General features: G+C 45.7%; 1 protein-coding gene across 3 annotated transcripts in view; it reads right to left on the bottom strand.

Annotated features, from left to right (window-relative positions):
- TNS3 (tensin 3) overlaps positions 1-21,264 on the bottom strand; it is a 255,650-nt gene that overhangs the window by 184,926 nt on the left and 49,460 nt on the right. For all 3 annotated transcript variants that reach the window (XM_088445714.1, XM_088445715.1, XM_088445716.1), the window contains one exon: positions 20,950-21,054. In XM_088445714.1, the coding sequence (XP_088301840.1) occupies positions 20,950-21,054 (105 nt within the window). The remainder of the gene's footprint in view (positions 1-20,949; positions 21,055-21,264) is intronic.

Below are 21,264 nucleotides of genomic sequence, written 5' to 3'. Positions count from 1 at the left end.
TAGACTAGGTGTTATATTTGGGATGCAGTCAATATCCCGACCACCGGGATTCCGTCGGTCAAAATGCCGGTGCCGGAACCTCGACACCTATCAGAATCCCGGCGCCAGCATCCCGACTGACAAAATCCCAAAGGTAAGTAGCGGGGTTAGGGTTAGGCATTAGGGGTAGGGTTAGGCACTATGGGGAGAGGGTTAGGTTTAGGGTGCGGGGGGGTGCTAGGGTAGGGAGAGGGGGATGATTAGGATATTGACCGACAAGTGTCTGTATCCTAACTCTGCCAGGATGCCGGCGTTGTGATTTTAACTGCCGGGATCCCGAGCGCCAACATTACATACCAATCCAGTTATTTTGTTCTCCCTGCTTCAACTCTGTCAACCAAACTTCAGTTTAGAGGGGAATGTAGCAAACCTTCTAATCTGTGGACAAGTGAAGTTGTCCATAGCAACCAATAAGCTTTTATTAGTACAATACATATACAATAACAAGCAGAAGCAGATTATCTGCTATTGGCAACTTCTACACTCTTTAGAAGGCTATCACCCCATCTTTGTATTTTTCATCCTGTGGTCTCCTGATTTCATCCAGAAGATGCCATGAGGAAAGAAACCCTCGGGAGGTCACCTTCCTCCCAGATCTCTTCAGGCAGAAAACTCCATCCAAGTCCAGTAATAACAAACCTAATTCCTCCCGTGAGCATTCAGACTCAAATGATGATCTTTCACCTATTACCTGAATAGATTTCCTTTCCCTTCTAAAATAAATCAAAAAAGACATCAAAACCTCGGTCCAGGCCCTTCACTCCCTAAAATTCGACATTGCAGAGATTGGGGATAGAGCTGACCAATTTCAGCGCCAGGTAGAAGATGTGGTGTCCTCTCAACAATCTATTGACTCTGATTTCCAACAAATGCGTCAAGACAATATCCATTTACAGGACGCCCAAGAAGATCAAGAAAACAGGGCACGGAGGAATAACTTCAGAATCAGTGGTATACCTTAGGAGGTTGAACCTACTCGTCTTAAACTCTACCTTAATAAGCTTTTTACCAAACTTTCACCTGGAATCCCTGAAGATCATCTTCTCCTTGACCGAGCCCACCGTGCCCTGCATCCCCGTTCGCAAGCAAACCAGAGACGTTATCCTGAGGATGCTCTGCTTCATAGCAAAATAAGCTATTATGAGGGAAGTTCATAGACACCAAACAATAACCTTTGACAATTCTACTTTACAAATCTTCCAGGATATCTCACCAATTACCCTAGCCAAGTGTAGAGATCTCAAACCTATCAAAACTATGCCGCACCAGGAAGACATTAAATATTGTTGGAGTTTCCCCTTCCGCATCCTCGTTTGGCACCAAAGAAAGATGCTCACGGCACCTGTATATGAAACACAGACCTTGCTCTGCAAACTGGGTGTTACCACTGGATAAAATAATCCTACTACTGCTCCTCTTCTCCCCAAAGACCATCTAAAACTGCTACATAACAACCCCTCAGATTGGAATGGACAACCATCCCAGCTCCATCTTCTTCTCCTGCCCCGCCCTCTGGATTTAATTCTCTACACCAGGTTTTCTTTGTGATTACCAACTACTTCTTCTTGTAATTGATAAAGGTTGTCCCCCTCTATTGAGAAGCCACTGTTCGGGTGAAAGGCCTTTCTTCTTTTTGCAATGCAATTTTCATATGTTTAGTTTAATCTACTGTTATTGTGGCTATTCTATTGCAATCCTTCTCAGTCATTACATCTCTTCACTAATTTTATAGGGATGTACTTATGAGACAGGCGAACGGGATGCGGTCGGTCAAAATACTGACGTGTCAAGTCCGACACGGGACTAAAGATAGGCGTAGAAATACAGACACCTATCTTAAACCCGGCGCCAGAATCGAGACAGGCGACATGCCAAATGAGGTAAGACGGGGAGCTTTAGCCGCGGGGGGGTGTTAGGTTTTGTGGTGGTGGGTTAGGCACCCCTAGGGGTGTTAGGAACCACTGGGGGGGGTGTTAGGGTAGGGTTAGGCACGAAGGGGGGATGGTAAGGTTTAAGCAACACCGCTGTCTGTATTTTGACAGGAGGTATCCCGACTGCCGGTATTTCATACCCATTCCAAATTTATAGTCTATTCTTCGGTTGCTCTCTGCCTCTTCCTGCTTCATTGTTCTGGTCACCCAGGTTGTCTTTTTGGCCACGTCTGATCATCCTGTGTTCCCTGACCATAGTCTCGGTTCCATATGCAGAAGATGCAGCCTGAGGCGTTTAGTTTAACATGCTTCTATAATGTCTAATACATGTTTCATTCAAGCGTCATTTTGATTCCGTAATATAGGGTTATTATATATGTATACCGGATTACCTTACTGTGCTCTCTGATTTCCCATATACCCGCCCTTTTTTTTTTTTATCCCCATCCCATTTGGCTATTTCTCACTTTCTCCTGTTCTCTACCTCCCAGCCTTATCAACTGGCCTACTTGTTGCATTGTCCTCACTTCCAGCTTTCTACCTCAGATTCCCCCAAGAGAGGCCCCCAGACATTTCTACCTTAGATTCACTCCAATGCACCCACCAGACCATTTGCCATGCCCCCCCAGGGCTCCTAGTCCTCCAGCTGACCTATGTGTCCCTTGGGCGCATAGTATCCATCCCCTCTGTCAGCAATATAGGTCCTGACCTACTCTGCCAATGGACCATCTTACCCTTCCTCCCCTACTGGTCCTTCCTCCAACCTCCTTTCCCTTCACACTTGACCACGATACAATTCTGCTCCCTATTTTACTCACTATGCCTTATTTTTCCTCTCTTGCAGGATGCTCCTGCATCCTCTTCTCATCTCACTGCCCATGGGTCTCCGTGTCCTCTCCTTTAATGGAAAGGGGCTTAATAGAAACGTGGTAAACTTTTTGACACCATTAAGCTTCACATGGGAGATCTGGTATGTTTACAGGAGACACATTTTCTCCACAATGTTCACTCTGAACTGTGCTCCAAAATGTACCCAATCATGCCAGTGATCTGACTGTTAAAAAACGTGGTGTTGCTATCTTGTTTGACCGTCACCCCAATTTCGAACTTGTAGACTCCCTTGCAGATAAAGAAGGGTGCTTTCTTATTTTACTAAGCAAGCTTAACAATAAATTATGCACTCTGGTTAATATCTACACCCCTAACCAATGGCAACACCAGTTCTTTGCTACACCAGATTCTCTTCTTAACCGTAAGCAACAGGGGGAAATCATTGTCGCTGGAGACTTTAATACTGTCCTGAACTACTCTATAGGCCCATCTATCCCTGCAGCCTCTGCTCCCCCTCAGCCAAATCCCCAACATACTAATTGTCTATTTTGTCTCATGAAATCCCAGCTTCTGTGTGACCCTTGAAGAGTGAAGGAGCCGTTCACTCATGAATACATGTATTACTCCCTCCCCATAACTCCTACTCCTGTATCGATATGGTCCTGTTCAGCCATGAACTCGCAACTTCAATTGGCCCGAGTCCACCAACTGATCTGACCACACCCCTATATCCATTGACCTTTCTGGCTTGCTCACCTGCCATTGCCCCATGACACCTTAATGACTCCCTAGTCCATAACAAAAGATGTGGTTTCTCTCCTTAAATCCCAGTTGGTAGAATATTTTGAATTAAATGATCATCCAGACATTTCCAGATCCACTCTTTGGATGGCCCACAAGGCCGTTCTCCAGGGGCACCTGCTCGGCATAACTTCCAGGAAAAGAAAGAGTTCCTCACTAAGATGAACGAGCTCTCCATTAAGCTTCAGTTATTGGAGGCCAAACACAAAGTGACCCCTGTCCCCATCACTCTAGCTGACCTTTATGAAGCTAAATCTAAAATTGATCTCCTTCTCTCCCAACAAGTTGCCAAACGCCGTCAATGGCTCTGGCAAGCTTTCTACGAAAAGCGGGATAAAGCAGATAAAATCCCTTCATCATGCCTTTGAACAGATAGGACTCATAAAAACATCATCTCAATACGTGGTACCCAAGGCCAAATGCTCCATGATCCAGCGCACTATTAGGTCAGCATTTTAAAACTACTACACCACCCTCTACAATTTATTGACCCCCTCTTCAATCTATCCCTGAATTAGTATCTGAATTTTCTTGCTAAAGTCAAACTTCCTAAACCCCCCTACACCACTCCCGTACAACTTAATGCCGAGATTTCGATTGATATGGAGGTAGAACTCACAATGAAAAATTCGAAGACAATGGTAAATCGCCCGGCCCTGATGGGTTTACGGCCACTTATTATAGGAGGTTTGCGGTGTTGTACGCACTCTACCTGCACTCCCTCTTTACCGATGTCCTTCAGAGTATCCCCTTCCCTCCTGAAATGCTAGGAGCCAGAATAGTGGCGATACCTAAAGAAGGCAAAGATTCCCTCCACTGTGCTAGTTACAGGTCCAACTGCCTCTTTAATCTCAACTTGAAAATATACACTAAAATCTTTGCATATCGTTTAAACACATTACTCCTATGCCTGATTAATTCTGACCAAGCAGGCTTCATCCCAGGGCACCAGGCTAGTGTTCAAATTAGGAACTCCAGGAGATCCCCTACTATTATGCTCTCTGTGGCATCTGAAAAAGCATTTGATAGGATCTCATATGGATCCATGGGAGCTGCACTTGAAGCTTTTGGTTTATCTGGTGACTTCCTTACTGACGTCCTGGCATTGTATACTACTCCATCTGCCAAAATCTTGATTATTCGGAGGCCATGCTGCTTAATGTCCGTCTATCTCCCCCCGAAAAGTCAAAGTCCTTAAAACTAACTTCAGTTTTAGGTGACAGGCCAGAAAGATCAAATATCTAGGGATTTACCTTACCTCCCGTTACAACCTTTTTTTTCACAATAACTTCCGGCATCTCTTCTCCAAGTTGCAGGCCGATCTGACCTCCTGGAATCACCTTTTTATCTTATGGCTGGGTAGGACCATAGCCGTTAAAATGAACATTATACCCAAGTGGCTTTATCTTTTTCAAACCCTGCCTGTAGCTGTTCCCACCTCCTTCCTTAGAAATAACAGGATTTTGGTACTTACCGATAAATACCTTTTTTAGATTCCATAGGGGACACTGGAGGCTTCATGACAGTGGAGTATAGACTTGTGCTAAGTGGGAGCTGGTACTTTAAAATTTAGAAGTGTGACTAACTCCTCCCCCTCTATACCGCCCTACAAGCCCAATCTTAGGAAACTGTGCCTGAGGTGAGCTGGAAAAAACATACGGAAGAGGTGGAGGTGAAACTAGTACATGATATGGAACATGTAAAAAGTCTGAGAAAGACAGCAAAACAAAGAAAGCACCAAAAACAGTCATGACATATAATGACAATAACCATGGCAGGAAGGAAACAGAGCAGGGTGAGCGTCCAGTGTCCCCTATGGAATCGGAGAAAGGGATTTATCGGTACCAAAAACCTGCTTTCTCCTTTATCCACCTTCATCCACTAGGGGACACTGGAGGCTTCATGACAGTGGGGACGTTCCAGAGTTCCCATCATGGGCCGGTGGGCGCTAAGAACCTTGCAAAACAGCAAGGCCAAACTGTGCCGCAGAGGCCGCAAAGGTGTCAAATCTGTAAAACCGGACAAAGGTATGCTGGCCAGACCAAGTGGCTACCCGGCAAAGAAACTCCATGGAAACCCCGTAAGCAGCCACCCACGAGGAACCCACTGAGCAGGTGGAATGCGCTGTAATGGAAAATGGAGGTTCCTTCGAGGAGGCTACATAAACCTGTCTGATGGTCAGATGGATCCATCATGCAAGCGTCTGTTTGGAAGTAGGCCAACCAGGTCGAGCAGCACCATACAAGACAAACAAAGTCAGTTTTCCGTAGAGCTGCGGCCCTATTCACGTAGATTCGGAGAGCTGTAACGATGTCCAAGGATCTTGAGGTTGGTGAATCCTGTGGAAGAATCAGCACCACAATAGGTTGCTTTATGTGGAATGCAGAAACCACCTTGGGAAGGAATTCGGAGTTCCACCCTATCAGCAAGAAAGACCAAGTATGGAGGACGACAGGATAAAGCCCCAAGTTCTGACACCCTCCTGGCTGAGGCCAGAGCGAGGAGAAGTACCACCTGCCAGTCTCTACAGGTTCAAACAGAGACTGTAAGAAAGAAAGGACTAGATCTAGGTCCCATGGGGCCGTAGGAGGTACAAAGGGTGGTTGTAAATGGATAACCCCCTGCAGAAAAGTCTGAACATCCAGGAGTGAAGTCAGTTTCTTCTGGAAGAAGATGGAGAGTGCTGAAACCTGAACCTTTAGGGAACCCAGATGTAGTCCGGCTGAGAAACCCGCCTGTAGGAAAAGCAGGAGTCTGGCTATTTTGAAATTTGTAGGAGGCGACACCCGCCATTCACACCATGTCACATAAGCCTTCCAAATGCAGTGGTAGTGTTTTGAAATAACCGCTTTGTGGGCTCCGAGCATAGTAGGGATTACCGTTGATGGGATCCCTTTTCATCATAGTATTGCCCTCTCAACAGCCACGCCATCAAAAGTCTGGATAGACTAAAGGACCTTGCTGCAAGAGATCCTCTCTCAGAGGTAGAGCCATGGATCGTCTATCAGCAGAAGGCGGAGGTTGGAATACCAAGCTCTGAGAGGCCAATCCGGAGCAACTAAAAGAACCTGGATTTCTCCCTCTTGATGCGTTGTAGAATCCGAGGTAGAAGAAGAAATTGTGGGAACAGGTAGACAAATCGGAACCGCCATAGTGTTGAAAGTGCGTCCACTGCCATAGCCTCTGAATCTCTCGTCCGAGAGCAATACAGAGGCAGTTGTTTATTTTGTCTGGACGCCATGAGGTCGACCTGCAGAAGGCCCCACCTTTGGACAAGTTGTTGAAATACCTGGAGATGGAGCGCCCACTCCCCTGGATGCACATCCTACCGGCTGAGGTATTCTGCCTTTTAATTGTCTACTCCTGGTATGAAAATTGCCAATATAGCCACTGGATACTTTTCTGCCCAGAGCAGGATAAGGCTTACTTCCTTCATTGCCACCTGACTTCGGGTGCGGCCTTGTTGGTTTATGTATGCCACCGCCGTGGCGTTTTCCGACTGGACTCTGACAGCTCGATCCCGCAACAGGTGATGTGCAAGCTGAAGAGCATAGAACACTGCCCGTAATTCTAAAATATTTATCGGTAGCCTCACTTCCTGCGGGGACCAGTGGCCCTGGAAGTGGTTTTCTCGAGTCATTGTCCCCCCACCCTCTCAGACTCGCGTCTGTGGTGAGGAGAGTCCAATCCCACACTCCGAACCTCTTGCCCTCCAAGAAGTGAAACGAGCTCAGCCACCAGAGAAGAGATATCAGAGTGCTGGGACTTAACTTCATGCGCTGGTGAAGGAAAAGATGGGATTCTGACCATTGGGAGAGGAGGTCCAACTGAAAACTTCTGGAGTGGAACCGGCTGTAAGGAATGGCCTCAAAAGACACCACCATCTTCCCAAGAAGTCGAATACAGAAATGCGTCGATACTTGTCGATGTTGAAGAACCCTCCTCACCAACTCTTGAATGGAGGCGGTGTTTTCCTGAGAAAGGAAGACCTGCTGACATACCATGTCCAGTATCATTACCAGAAACTGGAGTCTCTGTGTCGGTTGCAGATGAGACTTGGGAAAGTTCAGGATCCAACTGTGTCGTATTAGTAGCCTGTGAGTCACTACAATGTCTTGTAGTAACTGTTCCCTGGAATGAGCCTTCAGGAGGAGATCATCCAGGTAAGGGACAATTGTGATCTCTTGTGTCCGAAGGAGACCCATCATCACTGCCATGACCTTTGTGAATACCCTGGGCTCTGATGACAACCCGAAGGGTAAGGCCTGGAACTGGAAATGTGATTTCTGAATGGCAAACTGTAGTAACGCCTGGTGAGGCAGCCAGATAGGGATGTGTAGGTAAGCGTCGTTGATGTCTAGAGATACCATGAATTTGCCTTCCTCTAGCCCCGCAATAACAGACTGAAGGGACTCTATTTTGAACTTGAATACTTTCAAGTAGGGATTGAGATCCTTCAAGTTCAGAATAGGTCTGACGGAGCCGTCCAACTTTGGAACCACAAAAAACTGGAGTAGAATCCCTGTTGGATTTGAAGCCTGGGAACTTGGAGCAAAACCCGAGCGATCAGAAACTTGTATATTGCTTCCTGTAATACTATACTCTTGTCGTTGGATACTGGCAAACCTGGTGTGAAAAACCAAGGGGGAGGTTGGAACTGAAAATAAGAGTCTGTATCCCTGTGTGATAAGGTCCTAAACCCAGGCGTCCGGTAAAGATTCTGCCCATACTTTCCTGAAGTCCCGAAGACGAGCTCCCACCCTGGGGTCCCCCAGGTGAGAGGGAAACCCGTCATGCACTGGGTTTGGTGGTGGACTTAATGTCCTGTTGAGCAGAGGCTGCTGTGGTTCTGGAGTGGCCCCTGAATCGTCCTGCTAATCCTGAATCGTCCTGCTGACCAAAACGAAGGTCCAGAATAGGGTTTTTTAGGAGGCGGAGCATCGGATGAAAGATAAGTAGATTTACCACCAGTAGCCTGGGAAATCCATTTATCCAGTTCTGGCCCAAATAGACATTTCTTGTGAAAGGTAGAGCTTCCACAGCTCTTTTTGATTCTGCATCCGCCTGCCACTATTGAAGCCAAAGCGCTCTTCATGCTGATACCGTCAGGGCTGACGTTCTAGAGGAGAGATTACAAACATCCTTGGACACCTCTCCAAGGTAGGCCGCAGCTCCCCTATATGTTCTGCTAGAGGAATAAGATCCTCTACAGGGAGCTGCGCCCGCTTCCAGTCAGCTAACTGTTTAGCCCAAGCTTCAATCGCCTTATTGGTCCAGCAGCTCACTATTGTAGGACGAAAAGTCACACCTGCTGTTGTATATATGAACTTTAGAGTGTTCTTCAACCTCCTATCTGATGTTTCCTTTAATGATGTGGCCCCGGGAACCGGTAGAATAGTATTTTTAGACAGACAAGAGACTGAAGGTCTACCGTAGGAGACTCACATAATTTTCCGCTACCTGTAGGAAAAGGGTAGGAGGATAAAAATCGACGGGACACCTGGAACTTTTTATCTGGGTTTCCCAAGCCATAGCCAAGAGAATCCGTGCAGGACCTTTGTCCTCCTCTATCTTTAATACCTGGTGGATTGCAGAAATCAACACCTCTATCCCCTGGGACACAGGCTCAGGCTCCTCCTGGAGCTACTCTTCTGTCGAATCCTGATTATATTCACCCTCTTCTAGAGCAGGCATATCCTCCTCCTTCCAGTAATCCGACTGGAGGACTGAAGGTAACAGTCTCTTCTAAGAGACCTTTGGTGAGAGTCACGCGGACATGACACGGGATGTTGCCATGGCTTTTGTGATCCCCTCCATTGATATAGCTGCCCATGGACCCTGCCCATGCCGGTTCCTCTAGAGAAGCCTCTCTATCCTTATGAGAAGCCTCCAGCTCGGTAGACAGATGTGACAAAACAGATGTAAATTGCGCCACCCAAGACGGCGGTTCTAGCATCCGTGGTGATTCTTGGGCTAGTTGCTCTGGATCACAATTGGCACACAACCAGGAGTTAGATGACTGTCCTTGTGTAAACTTTTCTGCACATTTTGTGCAAGAAAATAACTTCTGAGAAGCCTTAGAGCCCCTTCCAGCCATGGTACACAAACACTGCACACACACACAACACAATAGCTTAGTGCAGTGTTAAAGAGAAGAGACTGAGATATGCAGAGATGTAGGAGAGAAGAGCAGATAAGGAGAATCACACTTCCTATAACAGCGCTCCTAGCAGTGCTAAAAACGCTAGGCACAGATAGGTGCTCTAAATGCTCTCCTGGCCAGCCTAAACCCGACTGATCACTAGAGTCAGGTTAGGCTGTCTCAGTGCTGCAGCACAGCTACAGATGTACCCAGCTAGTTTGTTGCTCCATACAGCCATGTACAGCGCCATGCATCTCACGCCACACAGTAGCCTTGAGTCGCGCCACACAATGTTTCATAATGGAACGTAGCGTAGCACTGGAAAAAAGTAATATCGTGTAATACAACTTTTTGTCCACCAGGTGGCATTTTTCCTAAACTACACAACGCATGTGTCAGTTTTCCAATGCATTTTCTGTATCACCGCCTGATGATTAACTGACAGAAGCAGTGATTCGATACACTATAGTACAGCATTTTGGTCATGGAATCAGGGCTGTAGAAGAATGTGTAATAAAGAATTAAATAATTACAGTACGTGTGCGAGTCCTGTACTTTAAAAAAAAAAAATCTATATATATATATATATTTGTCTCAAGGGCTCAGGGAGGGGGTCACAGGCACGCACAGATTTCACAGAAATGTGATGAATGTGTTTAGATGTACTGTACTAATATGGCGTGGTAGCGCGAGCGTCTTTTATGCAACTTTTTACCTTCAAATGCCTCTGAATCACACAGCAATGCGAACTGATAGCACAAGCAGCTTCTGATGATTAAAATGAAATGCAGCATGCCCAAATTCTGTGAGCCAGTGCGGGTGTATCTGCACGCGAAACACTACGTTATAGTATCCGCAATTGTAACACTGTAACGTAGCGATTTGCTTGCAGATACACCCGCACTTGCTCGCAGAACATAGTCATGCTGCATATCATTTTAAACAGCAAAAGCTGCTTGTGCCAATAAGATGCATTCTAAAGGTAAAAGAAAGACGCACAAAAAAGACGTCCAGTGCTACTGAGTCACACAGCACTCCTGCAATATGTGTGGAGCAACTTGTAGCGCATGGAGGATAGATGTACTGTATGTGGATTCATTTCTATTACTGTGCTGCAATGTCCCTGTCCCTAAAAGTGACCCTGGATGCATATTACTGTACTGGTGTGAAAAACCAAGGAGGAGGTTGTAGCTGAAAATAGAGTCTGTATCCCTGGGTGATAAGGTCCTGAACCTAGGCGTCCAGTAGTAGTCAGTGAACTGATGAGTGGGTGCCAAGCCTCCAATTTATTAGTATGCATTAGTACTAGGGGTGAGCGGGTTCGGATTTCTGAAATCCGAACCCCCCCGATCCGAGGCAGATCCGAGTCAGGCTCGACTTTTCCCGCCTGACTCGGATCTGAAATTGAGGCAAAACTTCATCATCCCGCCTTCCGGGTCTCGCGGGTTTTGGATCCTATATAAGGTACCCGCGTCAGCGCCATATTTTAACTCGGCTGTGGACAGTGAAGAGGGAGGGTGGGAGTTAGGGCTGGCTGGGCTGTGTAGTGTAGTGTAGTGCAGAGTAGTGTTGTGCTGTGCTGTGCTGCTGTTGTCCATAGGGGCTGTGACCACTACTTCAAAGTCCATAGGGGCTGGCTGGACTGTGTTGTGCAGTCAGTTGTCCATAGGGGCTGTGTCCAATCCAAAGTCCAGTGCAGTGTCCCAGTCCTAAAGGGGTGCTGTAGTGTTGTCCAGGGGGTGCTCTGTCCATGAGGGGTGCTCCCCCCAAGTGCTAAAAAAAAAAATATTTTTTCTGTGTTTGTGAATTGTGTGCACTGTGGCTGCACGTGCATCAACAAAGGAGCAGCGCCAAGCGTGCGCCTGTGTCCCATAAGTAAAAGGCTGGCTGGCTTGTCCGTTAAAGGGTGCTGTAACCCCCAAAGGGCACGCCAAACAAAATAAAAAAATATATTTTTTTGTGTTTGTTAATTGTGTGCGCAGTAGCCGCACGTGCATCAACAAAGTAGTGCCAAGCGTGCGCCTGTGTCCCATAAGTAAAAGGCCGGCTGGCTTGTCCGTTAAAGGGTGCTGTAACCCCCCAAAGGGCACTCCAAACAAAATAAAAAAATATATTTTTTTGTGTTTGTGAATTGTGTGCACTGTGGCTGCACGTGCATCAACAAAGGAGCAGCGCCAAGCGTGCGCCTGTGTCCCATAAGTAAAGGGCCGGCTGGCTCATTTCTTAAAGGGTGGTGTAACCCACAAAGTGCACTAGTCTCCAACAAAAATAAAAAATTATTTTCTGTGTGTGCGCCTTAGCCGCACGTATATATCAATATAACATAAATGGAGGACCAAACTTTCTCCGATAAAAATAAAATAGAGAAAGATCAAGAACCACTTCCTCCTAGTGCTGAAGCTGCTGCCACTAGTCATGACATAGACGATAACATGCCATCAACGTCGTCTGCCAAGGCCGATGCCCAATGTCATAGTAGAGGGCACATACAATCCCAAATGACAAAGTTCAGGAAAATGACCTTGAAAAAAACATTTAAATCATCTGAAGAGAAACGTAAACTTGCCAATATGCCATTTACGACACGGAGTGGCAAGGAACGGCTAAGGTCTTTCCCTATGTTCATGACTAGTGGTTCAGCTTCACATGACGATGGAAGCCCTCCTCTCGCTAAAAAAATCAAACGAGTTAAGCTGGCAAAAGCACAGCGAAGAACTATGCGTTATAAGAAGATATCACAAATCCCCAAGGAGAGTCCAAGTGTGGTGGCGGTTGCGATGCCTGACCTTCCCAGCACTGGACGGGAAGAGGTGGCTCTTTCCACCATTTGCACGCCCCCTGCAAGTGCTGAAAGGAGCACCCACAGTCCACTTGCTGATATGCAAATTGAAGATGTCACTGTTGAAGTACAACAGGATGAGGATACTGGTGTAGCTGGCATTGAGGAGGAAGTTGGCAAGGAGGATTCTGATGGTGATGTGGTTTGTTTAAATCAGGCTCCGGGGGAGACAGTTGTTGTCCGTGGGATGAAAAAGCCCATCACGGTCATGCCTGGGCAGAAGACCAAACATTCCACCTCTTTGGTCTAGCAATATTTCTATCCAAATCCGGACAACAACTGTCTTGCCATATGTACCATATGTAAAGGTGAAATAAGTAGGGGTAGGGACGTTAACCACCTAGGAACATCCTCCCTTATACGGCACCTGCAGCGCGTTCATAAAAAGTTACTGTCAAGTTCAGAAACTTTGTCTAAGACTGTAAGCAGTCCAGGGACACCTAAATCCCTTTTTCCTGTTTTATCCAAGGAATCGGTGGATGAGGAGGATGAGGACGACATCTTACCTCCGTAGAGCCAGTTTGTGCAGGGACACATTAATTGCCAGCTTGTTTTGTGGGTGCTCAAACGAACCAATCATTTCAGCCAGAGTCATGTGGCAGACCCTGGCGCTGAAATGATTGGTTTGTTAAAGTGTGCATGTCCTATTTATACAACATAAGGGTGGGTGGGAGGGCCCAAGGACAATTCCATCTTGCACCTCTTTTTTTTTTTCTTTGCAGTATGTACTGTTTGGGGCCTAGTTTTTCAAACTGCCATCCTGTCTGCCACTGCAGTGTCACTCCTAGATGGGCCACGTGTTTGTGCCGCCCACTCGTGTCGCTTAGCATAGTCATCCAGCTACCTCGGTGCAATCTTTTGGTCATAAAAACACTATTGTGAGGTGTCAGGTGTTCAGAATAGACTGGAAATGAAGGTTATTGAGGTTAATAATTGCATAGGAGCAGAAAAACCCACAAATTCTGTGATTTAAGCTGTTTTTATGCTTTTTTTCAAAAAAATACAGATCCAAAACACATAACCCAGAACCCAAAACACGGAAGGGTGGTTTTGGCAAAACCAATCCAGATCCAAAACACGAAGAAAGATCCAGATCCAAAACCAAAACACGAAAAGTGGCCAGTGCACACCCCTAATTAGTACCATTATACTTCTAACTGAAGCATTACTATCACAACGATTTCTTATTCATTTACATTTATAATGTCATTTACATGATATGTGATTGTAATAGTATGTATTGACACACTTCTTTATGCCATCACATACTTTATTAAATGTAATTTTATTATATGTGCAGTACAACTTTATATGCTGCGCCACTAAGGGCTATACCTACTGAATTACTATAATTGGTGAGAACGGGGAGCTCACCAGTGTCCTAAGGCTGCAACATTGAACACACTATTTATTAAGAAGTAGCTACTCCATAGAAGCGCGCTACACCGCACATTCATCTATGCCTCTCTAAAGCGCTGGGGCAGCTGGGAGGAAGAAGCAGTCTCCGGTGATAAGCTCTGCCCCCGCTATGGCGCCAGTTTAAAACATCGGCGCTCTGCTGCTATGTACAGACCGCTCTGTTGGTAATCCTGGCTACCCTGCTAATCGGGGTACCAGGAGCATACTTACAAACTGCCAGCGCTGCCGGTGGCAGTCAGGCTAGCAGGGAACTACACTGCACGCAGCAGCATGCGGTACAATCCCCAGAGACAGTGGTCTCTATAGCCGGAGACCCATGTGCGAACTGCAAGCAGTTGCGAATAGGATCTCCCCGGCAGCTCCAACGGTGCAGACAGGCAGGGACAGCCGCTGCCTGTCATCTCCTCATGCAATGTTCTTCTTTCTATAAAACTTTAATATGCCCTAAGGAGAAGTCTGGAAACATGACAAGCTCCCTCGGGCACAATCTAAGACTGGGCTTGTAGGGGAGTATAGAGGGGGAGGAGCTAGCCACACTACTAAATTTTAAAGTGCCAGCTCCCACTTAGCACACGTCTATACCCCACTGTCATGAAGCCTCCAGTGTCCCCTAGTGGATCCATTATCCGCTTCATATAAAACCATAGGCCGCCACGGATATCACCCATTGTGTTGAAGTTGACGTCCTTGAGGGGGTAGAGTTCTCTTTGATGTAAAATTTTACTACTTGGCTTCCCTTTTCTCTCAAATCGTTGCTTATTATGCTCCATGGGGATCCATCTCTTTGCTTGATATTGAGTCAGTGTCACAACTAACGGATGGATAATGGATGCTAGCCCATATTTCAGGATTGGCGAAACCCAGTACCAGCGGTATTCACCAGGCACCCCAGCAAGGAGGTTTCAGAGAAAAAAAAAATTTTTTACTCCGCACAGAGTAAAATGTGTAAATGTAAATATAGTTAAACCAAGATATAAATAATTATATGGGAGACAGTATCTGTCACAAAATCTTTCAATTGGTGGTGCACCCAGGAGCCGAATACAATCTTTAGACAAAAAGGAAGGGAAAAAGAAGCCTCTTTTTGTGGGGCACTCTTTTATCTCATAGCATGTGTTAAAATATAACTTTTATTATATACTTTAAAATAATGATACCTTGGGGTAAATGAGAGACTATGCTCAATGAATGGGACTTTTACTTAGTATACAGACATGTGACACAAACATACATCTTAAATTGGGTTCTAAAAGGGAAGGGGAGCCAGTGGAGAGCTTGTAGGAGAGGGGAGGCAGATGCAGAGCGTTTTGAGAGGAAGATGAGCCGAGCAGCAGCATTGAGGACAAACTGGAGAGGGGAGAGAAGGGAGTTGGGGAGGCCATATAGGAGAAGGTTACAGTAGTCCAATCTGGAGATGACCAATGAGTGTATGAGGGTTTTAGTGTAATCCTGGGTGAGAAAGGGTCTAATTTTGGAAATATTTTTAAGATGAAAACGACAAGACTGTGAGAGATTCTGGATATGTGGTTTGAAGGAGAGGGAGGAGTCCAGGACAGCGCACTTTGGGGCTAGAAGAGATAGTTGTGCCATCAATTGATAAAGAAATGGTGGGAAGTGTGGTTATGTAGGGGGGTGGGAAGATGATTAGCTCAGCCTTAGACATCGTTGGGACATCCAGGAAGAGATGGCAGAGAGACAGTTGGAGATACGAGCGAGGAGAGAGGGAGAGAGGTCAGGGGAGGAAAGGTAGATCTGAGTATCCTCAGCATAGAGATGATATTGGAGGTCAAAAGAGCTGATGAGTTCACCTAGTGAGGATGTATAGAGTGAGAAAAGGAGAGGTCCAAGAACAGAACCTTGGGGAACACTTACTGCAAGAGGCTGTGGGGGAGAAGAGGAGTCATGAGAGGAGACAGAGAAGAATCGGTCAGAGAGGTAGGAGGACAGCCAGGAGAGGGCAGTGTCACGTAGACCAAGGGAGTGAAGGATTTGCAGAAGGAGTGGGTGGTCCACAGTGTCGAAAGCAGCAGAGAGGTCAAGGAGAATGAGTAGAGAGTAGTGGCACTTGGATTTAGCAGCAAGGAGGTAATTGCTGATTTTTGTGAGGACAGTTTCAGTGGAGTGAAGAGAACGGAAGCCAGACTGAAAAGGGTCAAGGAGGGAGTGGGAGGAAAGAAAGGTGGTAAGGCAGTTGTAAACAACATGCTCAAGGAGTTTAGAGGCAAAAGGGAGGAGAAAGATGGGACGGTAGTTGGAGAGAGTGTTAGAATCAAGGGTAGGTCTTTTAGTATGGGAAGACAAGGGCATGTTTGAATGCAGACGGGACAGTGCCTGATGATAGGGAGAGATTAAGGTGGGCAAAATGGGAGCAGGCAGAAGGAGAGAGGTATCGGAGGAGACGTGAAGGGATAGAGTCAAGGGGGGAGGTGGAATGGGGGGGGGGACTGGATGAGGGACATTACTTCCTTTCCAGATACAGAGGAGAAGAAAGTTAGAGTCGGTAAAATGGAAGGAAAGGGGTGATCTGGGAAAGGTGGAGGTGGATAGCAGGGGGACTGGTGGGATATGATGTCCTGACGTATGGAGTCAATTTTAGATGTAAAGTAGGTAGCAAAGTCAAGGGCAGAGAGTGAGGAGAGGTGAGGAGGGGGTGGGCAGAGGAAGGAGTTGAAGGTGTTGAAGAAACGTTGGGGATTTGAGGACTGAGAGGAGATGAGGTTCTTGAAATATGACTGTTTAGAGAGGGAAAGGGCAGCACTGTATGATAAGAGCATAAATTTGAAATGGAGAAAATCAGCCTTAGAGCATGATCTTCTCCACTGTCACTCGGTAGTTCGCGAACACTTTTGCAGGTATCTGGTGCATTTGGAATGCCAGGGTTGAGGTGTAAATCTGCAAGGGTGAATAGTGATCGCCAGCGCAACAGAGTCCAGAGCAGAAGTAAGGGAGGTATTGTATAGGGAAATGGCTTGTTCAGGGCAGGAGAGAGACAGGATGGGGGAGAGAAGTGAGTCAAGCTGGGAAGAAAAAGAAATGGTGTCAATAGTCTCAATGTTACGCTTAGTGATGGTGGCCTTAGGAGTTGGTAGGAGTAACCGGGGGATAGAAGGACCCCTACCCCACCACCATGGCGACCCCCAGGCCGAGGGGTATGAGAGAAGATGAGGCCCCCAGAGGAGAGAGCAGCAGGAGAAGTGGTGTCAGAGGGTGAAATCCAGGTTTCAGTAATTGTTAGGAGATGCAAGTTTTTAGAGATTAAAAGGTCGTGGGTGGGTACGAGTTTGTTACATACTGATCTGGCATTCCAGAGGGCACAGGATAGAGGGATAGTGTTTGTGGGAGAGAAGTGAATTAGATTATTTGGGTTGCTGCAGCGAGAAGGCGAGTTTAATATGGGTACCCGAGATGAATGTAGTGGAGAGATTGTGCATGGACCAGTGCTGGGAAGGGAACCTGTAGGTGGTTGGCAGGGATGGAGTTTAATATGATGGGGGTGGGGTGGGGTGACATGGAGAGGAGGTTTGGAGGAGGGATTATCAGTGGGGTAGTAGGAAATAGGAGGGGTAGAAGAGAATGAAAGTGTAGTAGTGGGAGAGGAGAGAGAGGACGGCAGACAGAGGAGGGGAGATAAAGGAAGGAGGAGGTGGAGGAGACAAGGGGAAAATGATATAGGTGGAAAAAAGGGGTAGAGAAGAGGATTAGGTAGACAATGAGTGGAGGGGGAAGTACACATGATAATGGTGTGGATGAGTTGAATAGGGGGAGGAAAACTAGATGTAGGAATAAAGGCCCTGATTCAGACCCACTCGCAAGCGGCTGTCCGCTCGCAAGTGGGTCGATGGTCTGCACTGAGCATGCGCACGACGGAGGGAGCTACGTCGTGCGCATGCACCAGACGCGACGAGCGAAGGAAAGTCCTTCGCTCATTGTGTCTGATCAAAGGGGGCGTGCTGTCAATGTTGATTGACAGCACGCCCCCTTTGGTGGGCGTGCCGGGGGCGTGCCTCCCTGACGGGGGCGTTCCCAAGGGAACGCCTCCCGTCAGAAGCCGGCCCACTGACATCACTAGTGATGTCAGTGGGAGTGATTTTGGCTCTGATAGAGCCAAAATCACTCCGGGCCTTGCGGTTGAAAACCTCAACCGCAGGCTCCGGCTCGCAGTTTCGATGGTCGCAATGGTCACGACCATCGCGGCCATCAAACTGCACGCTCGTATAGGCTGTGGGTGGTGACCCACAGCTATACGAGCGTCCAGGAGGACGCTCCATTTTTATGGAGGGCGGCCCTCATTCAGAGCGTGCGCTCTGCTCAGAGCGTACGGCTCTGAATAAGGGCCAAAGTATGAGTATTAGAGACAGTACAGGAGATTTTCAGACAAGCAAGTAATAGTACATGGAGGAAAATGTGCCTGCAAAATTTCCAAACTATTATTGAGCAGAGGAAAAGAGGAGAAATGGAATATTAAAGAAAACTGAATTAGAAGACAGATGACAGGCTAGGGAAAGAAAAGAGGTGAGAAGACATTATTTCTAAGAGTCAGTACAAATATTAGCAAGTGTAAGTTCTTATAGTGAGCAAGCAGAGGCCAGTGAAGATTGTCCAGGTGATGCAGACAGCAGTTGCTTGTAGTGTAGATATTGTAAACATTTCTTGATTATACTTTGTCCATTTGTTCTTTTTAAAGAATGCTTTAAGGATAGAGTGGTCTCCTTTAGTTTCACTTCTGTTTAATGCCGGTATAATGCTGAACTTGGTAAGAAATGCACTTTTACAAATTATGCACTTATAATAATTATGTCCTACACAGCCCAAGGGCCTGCAGCCTTCCTATTAAACTTAAATAGTCTAGTTACACCCTTGCACGCAAACACAGAGGCTACAAAAGGATACTTCTGTAGCTTTCTCACAGCTTTTTGGCAGGCTGCAAATTTCCACTGGAGCCAACCCCGGTACTTGTGCAATGTGAGTGGTCCTTATTTTTAGGGATTGTGTGACAGTGTGTGGCCATGACACAGTTCAAACCTAGGCAAAATCCTAATCCTGGTCAAACTACACCACCATGCAAAGGTGGAGCTAGGTCCAAAACTCTGGCCATGCATAAAAAAAACAAATAAATAGTTGGACAGACAGACTTTATAGCTTATTATATAAATTTTGACCTTGTTATACAGTGGCATTCTCTCTGTATTACATCTATGCCTTTTTTATGTCACAATGCTATTGTTTTTCTTGTGTTGTAATATTGATTGACCATTCAAAATAATTATAAAAAAAAAAAAAAAAAAAATCAGTTATGTTTGTACAGCTGTTCAAAGAGGGCGATACTTTTCGACATAACTTTTCAGAAGACAAAGTGAGTGTGACACAATAATTGATCATTGTTAGCCTTACATATAAAGAGCTATACATTATCACGGCCTGATATCCGCGGATCGCCCCGATAATTGTAGCGTGTGGGGGGGCGACCAAGGGTTAAATATTGCTCGGTCGGGAATGCCGGATTGTCCAGCATGCCCGTCCGATGCGATATTTCCCAGTAAACTGTCGGCCGCATCGGGCAGTGTATGCCCAGCAGCGGCCGACAGACAGACATTTCCGGTCCTACGGAAGGAACAGGGAAATGTCTCCTCCCCCGTGTGCGGAGCGCGGATGTCGGGCTGATACACTGTGAGAGAAATCTCACAGTGTATGCCGGCGACATCTGCGGCTGGCAGGCTGCCAGATAAAATGTCTGTCGGTCTGACAGACATTTTATCCGGCAGTGTATACCCAGCATTAGTGTGAACCAAGTAACTTTCTAGCAGTTCTTTGGACCACATGTATTAATATGTAACCTAAAGGATCGAAAGTAAAAAACTAGAGCACCAGAAGAAAAACGCAAGCAAACACAGGCAAAACACTATTGTTAATATCTAAAACAAGAACTACTAGCAATGTGATGTTAATCAGTGTGCCTACAGCTCCATAGAACCATACAGTGGGAATAAGAAACCAAACAAAAAACAAAGCACACAAACTAGAACAGGTACGTGTGCATAGCTACCATGCGAGCAAGGGGTGCAATTGCTATAGGGTCTGCCCGCCTCCCCCTGAACCCAGCTCACCTCACTGGCATTACAGTGAGAGAAGTAGCTGCTGATCTCTCCTGCGAAGAGAGGGAGGGCCCCGTGGAAATGTTGCTATGGGTCCCCCATAGGTCTAGCTACAGCCCTGAACAGGTATATATATTTTAAAAAAAAAAAAGACACAAAAAAAGTTAGAGGGCATGAAAACAAAGGTTAAAAAGGACTTGCATATGAAATCTTAAAATCAAAAAGGAGAGGGCAATGATGATACATGAGGATAACAAGGGATAAAGTTAGAACAGAGCAATACACAGCAGGACAGTAGAAAAGGACAGCATGCTATATATGAAGCATTACGGCAGGACTAATACTATTAAAACAATACTATTAAAACAATACTATTAAAAATTTGTATTCACAATTCATTAGATGTTACTTAACTTGCGATACTAAAACCACATCACTGAAGCATGGCAAGCCTAAGTTAACGCTGACCTTCCAGAGGGGTGCATGGAGAGGTTGCCAGTGCACATGCCTTTATCCTGACACTCAGGAGGATGATCACAATCTAAGCACAGATATTTGCAGAAACCCATAACAGACGTTAAGATCATGACATGCATAACCTATTTATGTTTGGAGGCAAGGAATGTAAAGGTTCATGTTCTGGCTGCATGGAAGTCATTACTAATTATTTCAAAAAGGGTCAGAAGACAAACAAATGCAGATAGGATATACACAAATGAATACAAACTTCTACAAATAAATAAATAAATAAATAAATCCATTCTTAAACCCAGACATTTTTTGTCCAACAAAATTGAACAAAAATATATTAAAAAAAATGTTAACAAATTGCATGCGAAAGTTTTGTATACTGACCTTCTCCATTTACACTTGTATTTTCATAGGAATCCCATCGTATTAAAGGATCACATGTATTGTAATCAACTGTTACTCCAGGACTGTTCTGAAAGTTCCTTGACCCTTTAAGAAATTATCCTTTGGTTTAGTCATAAGTTTATTTTATTATTTGAATAATCACTCATATTATACAAATAAAATACACACAGATAACTGATACGAAACCTAACATATTTAGACAGATCGCTGTAAAAACATTATTTTTTGATTTGCATCATGTTTTTATTGTTTTATTCATAAGATTGAAATTTTATTTTTCTACAATTATTACTA

This window comes from Taudactylus pleione, unplaced genomic scaffold, assembly GCF_031769625.1.
Source record: "Taudactylus pleione unplaced genomic scaffold, aTauple2 ptg000386l, whole genome shotgun sequence".
In the NCBI taxonomy this organism is placed as follows: Eukaryota; Metazoa; Chordata; class Amphibia; order Anura; family Myobatrachidae; genus Taudactylus; species Taudactylus pleione.
Note: the sequence above shows the minus strand (reverse complement) of the source record. Positions and strands in the feature narration are given on the sequence as shown.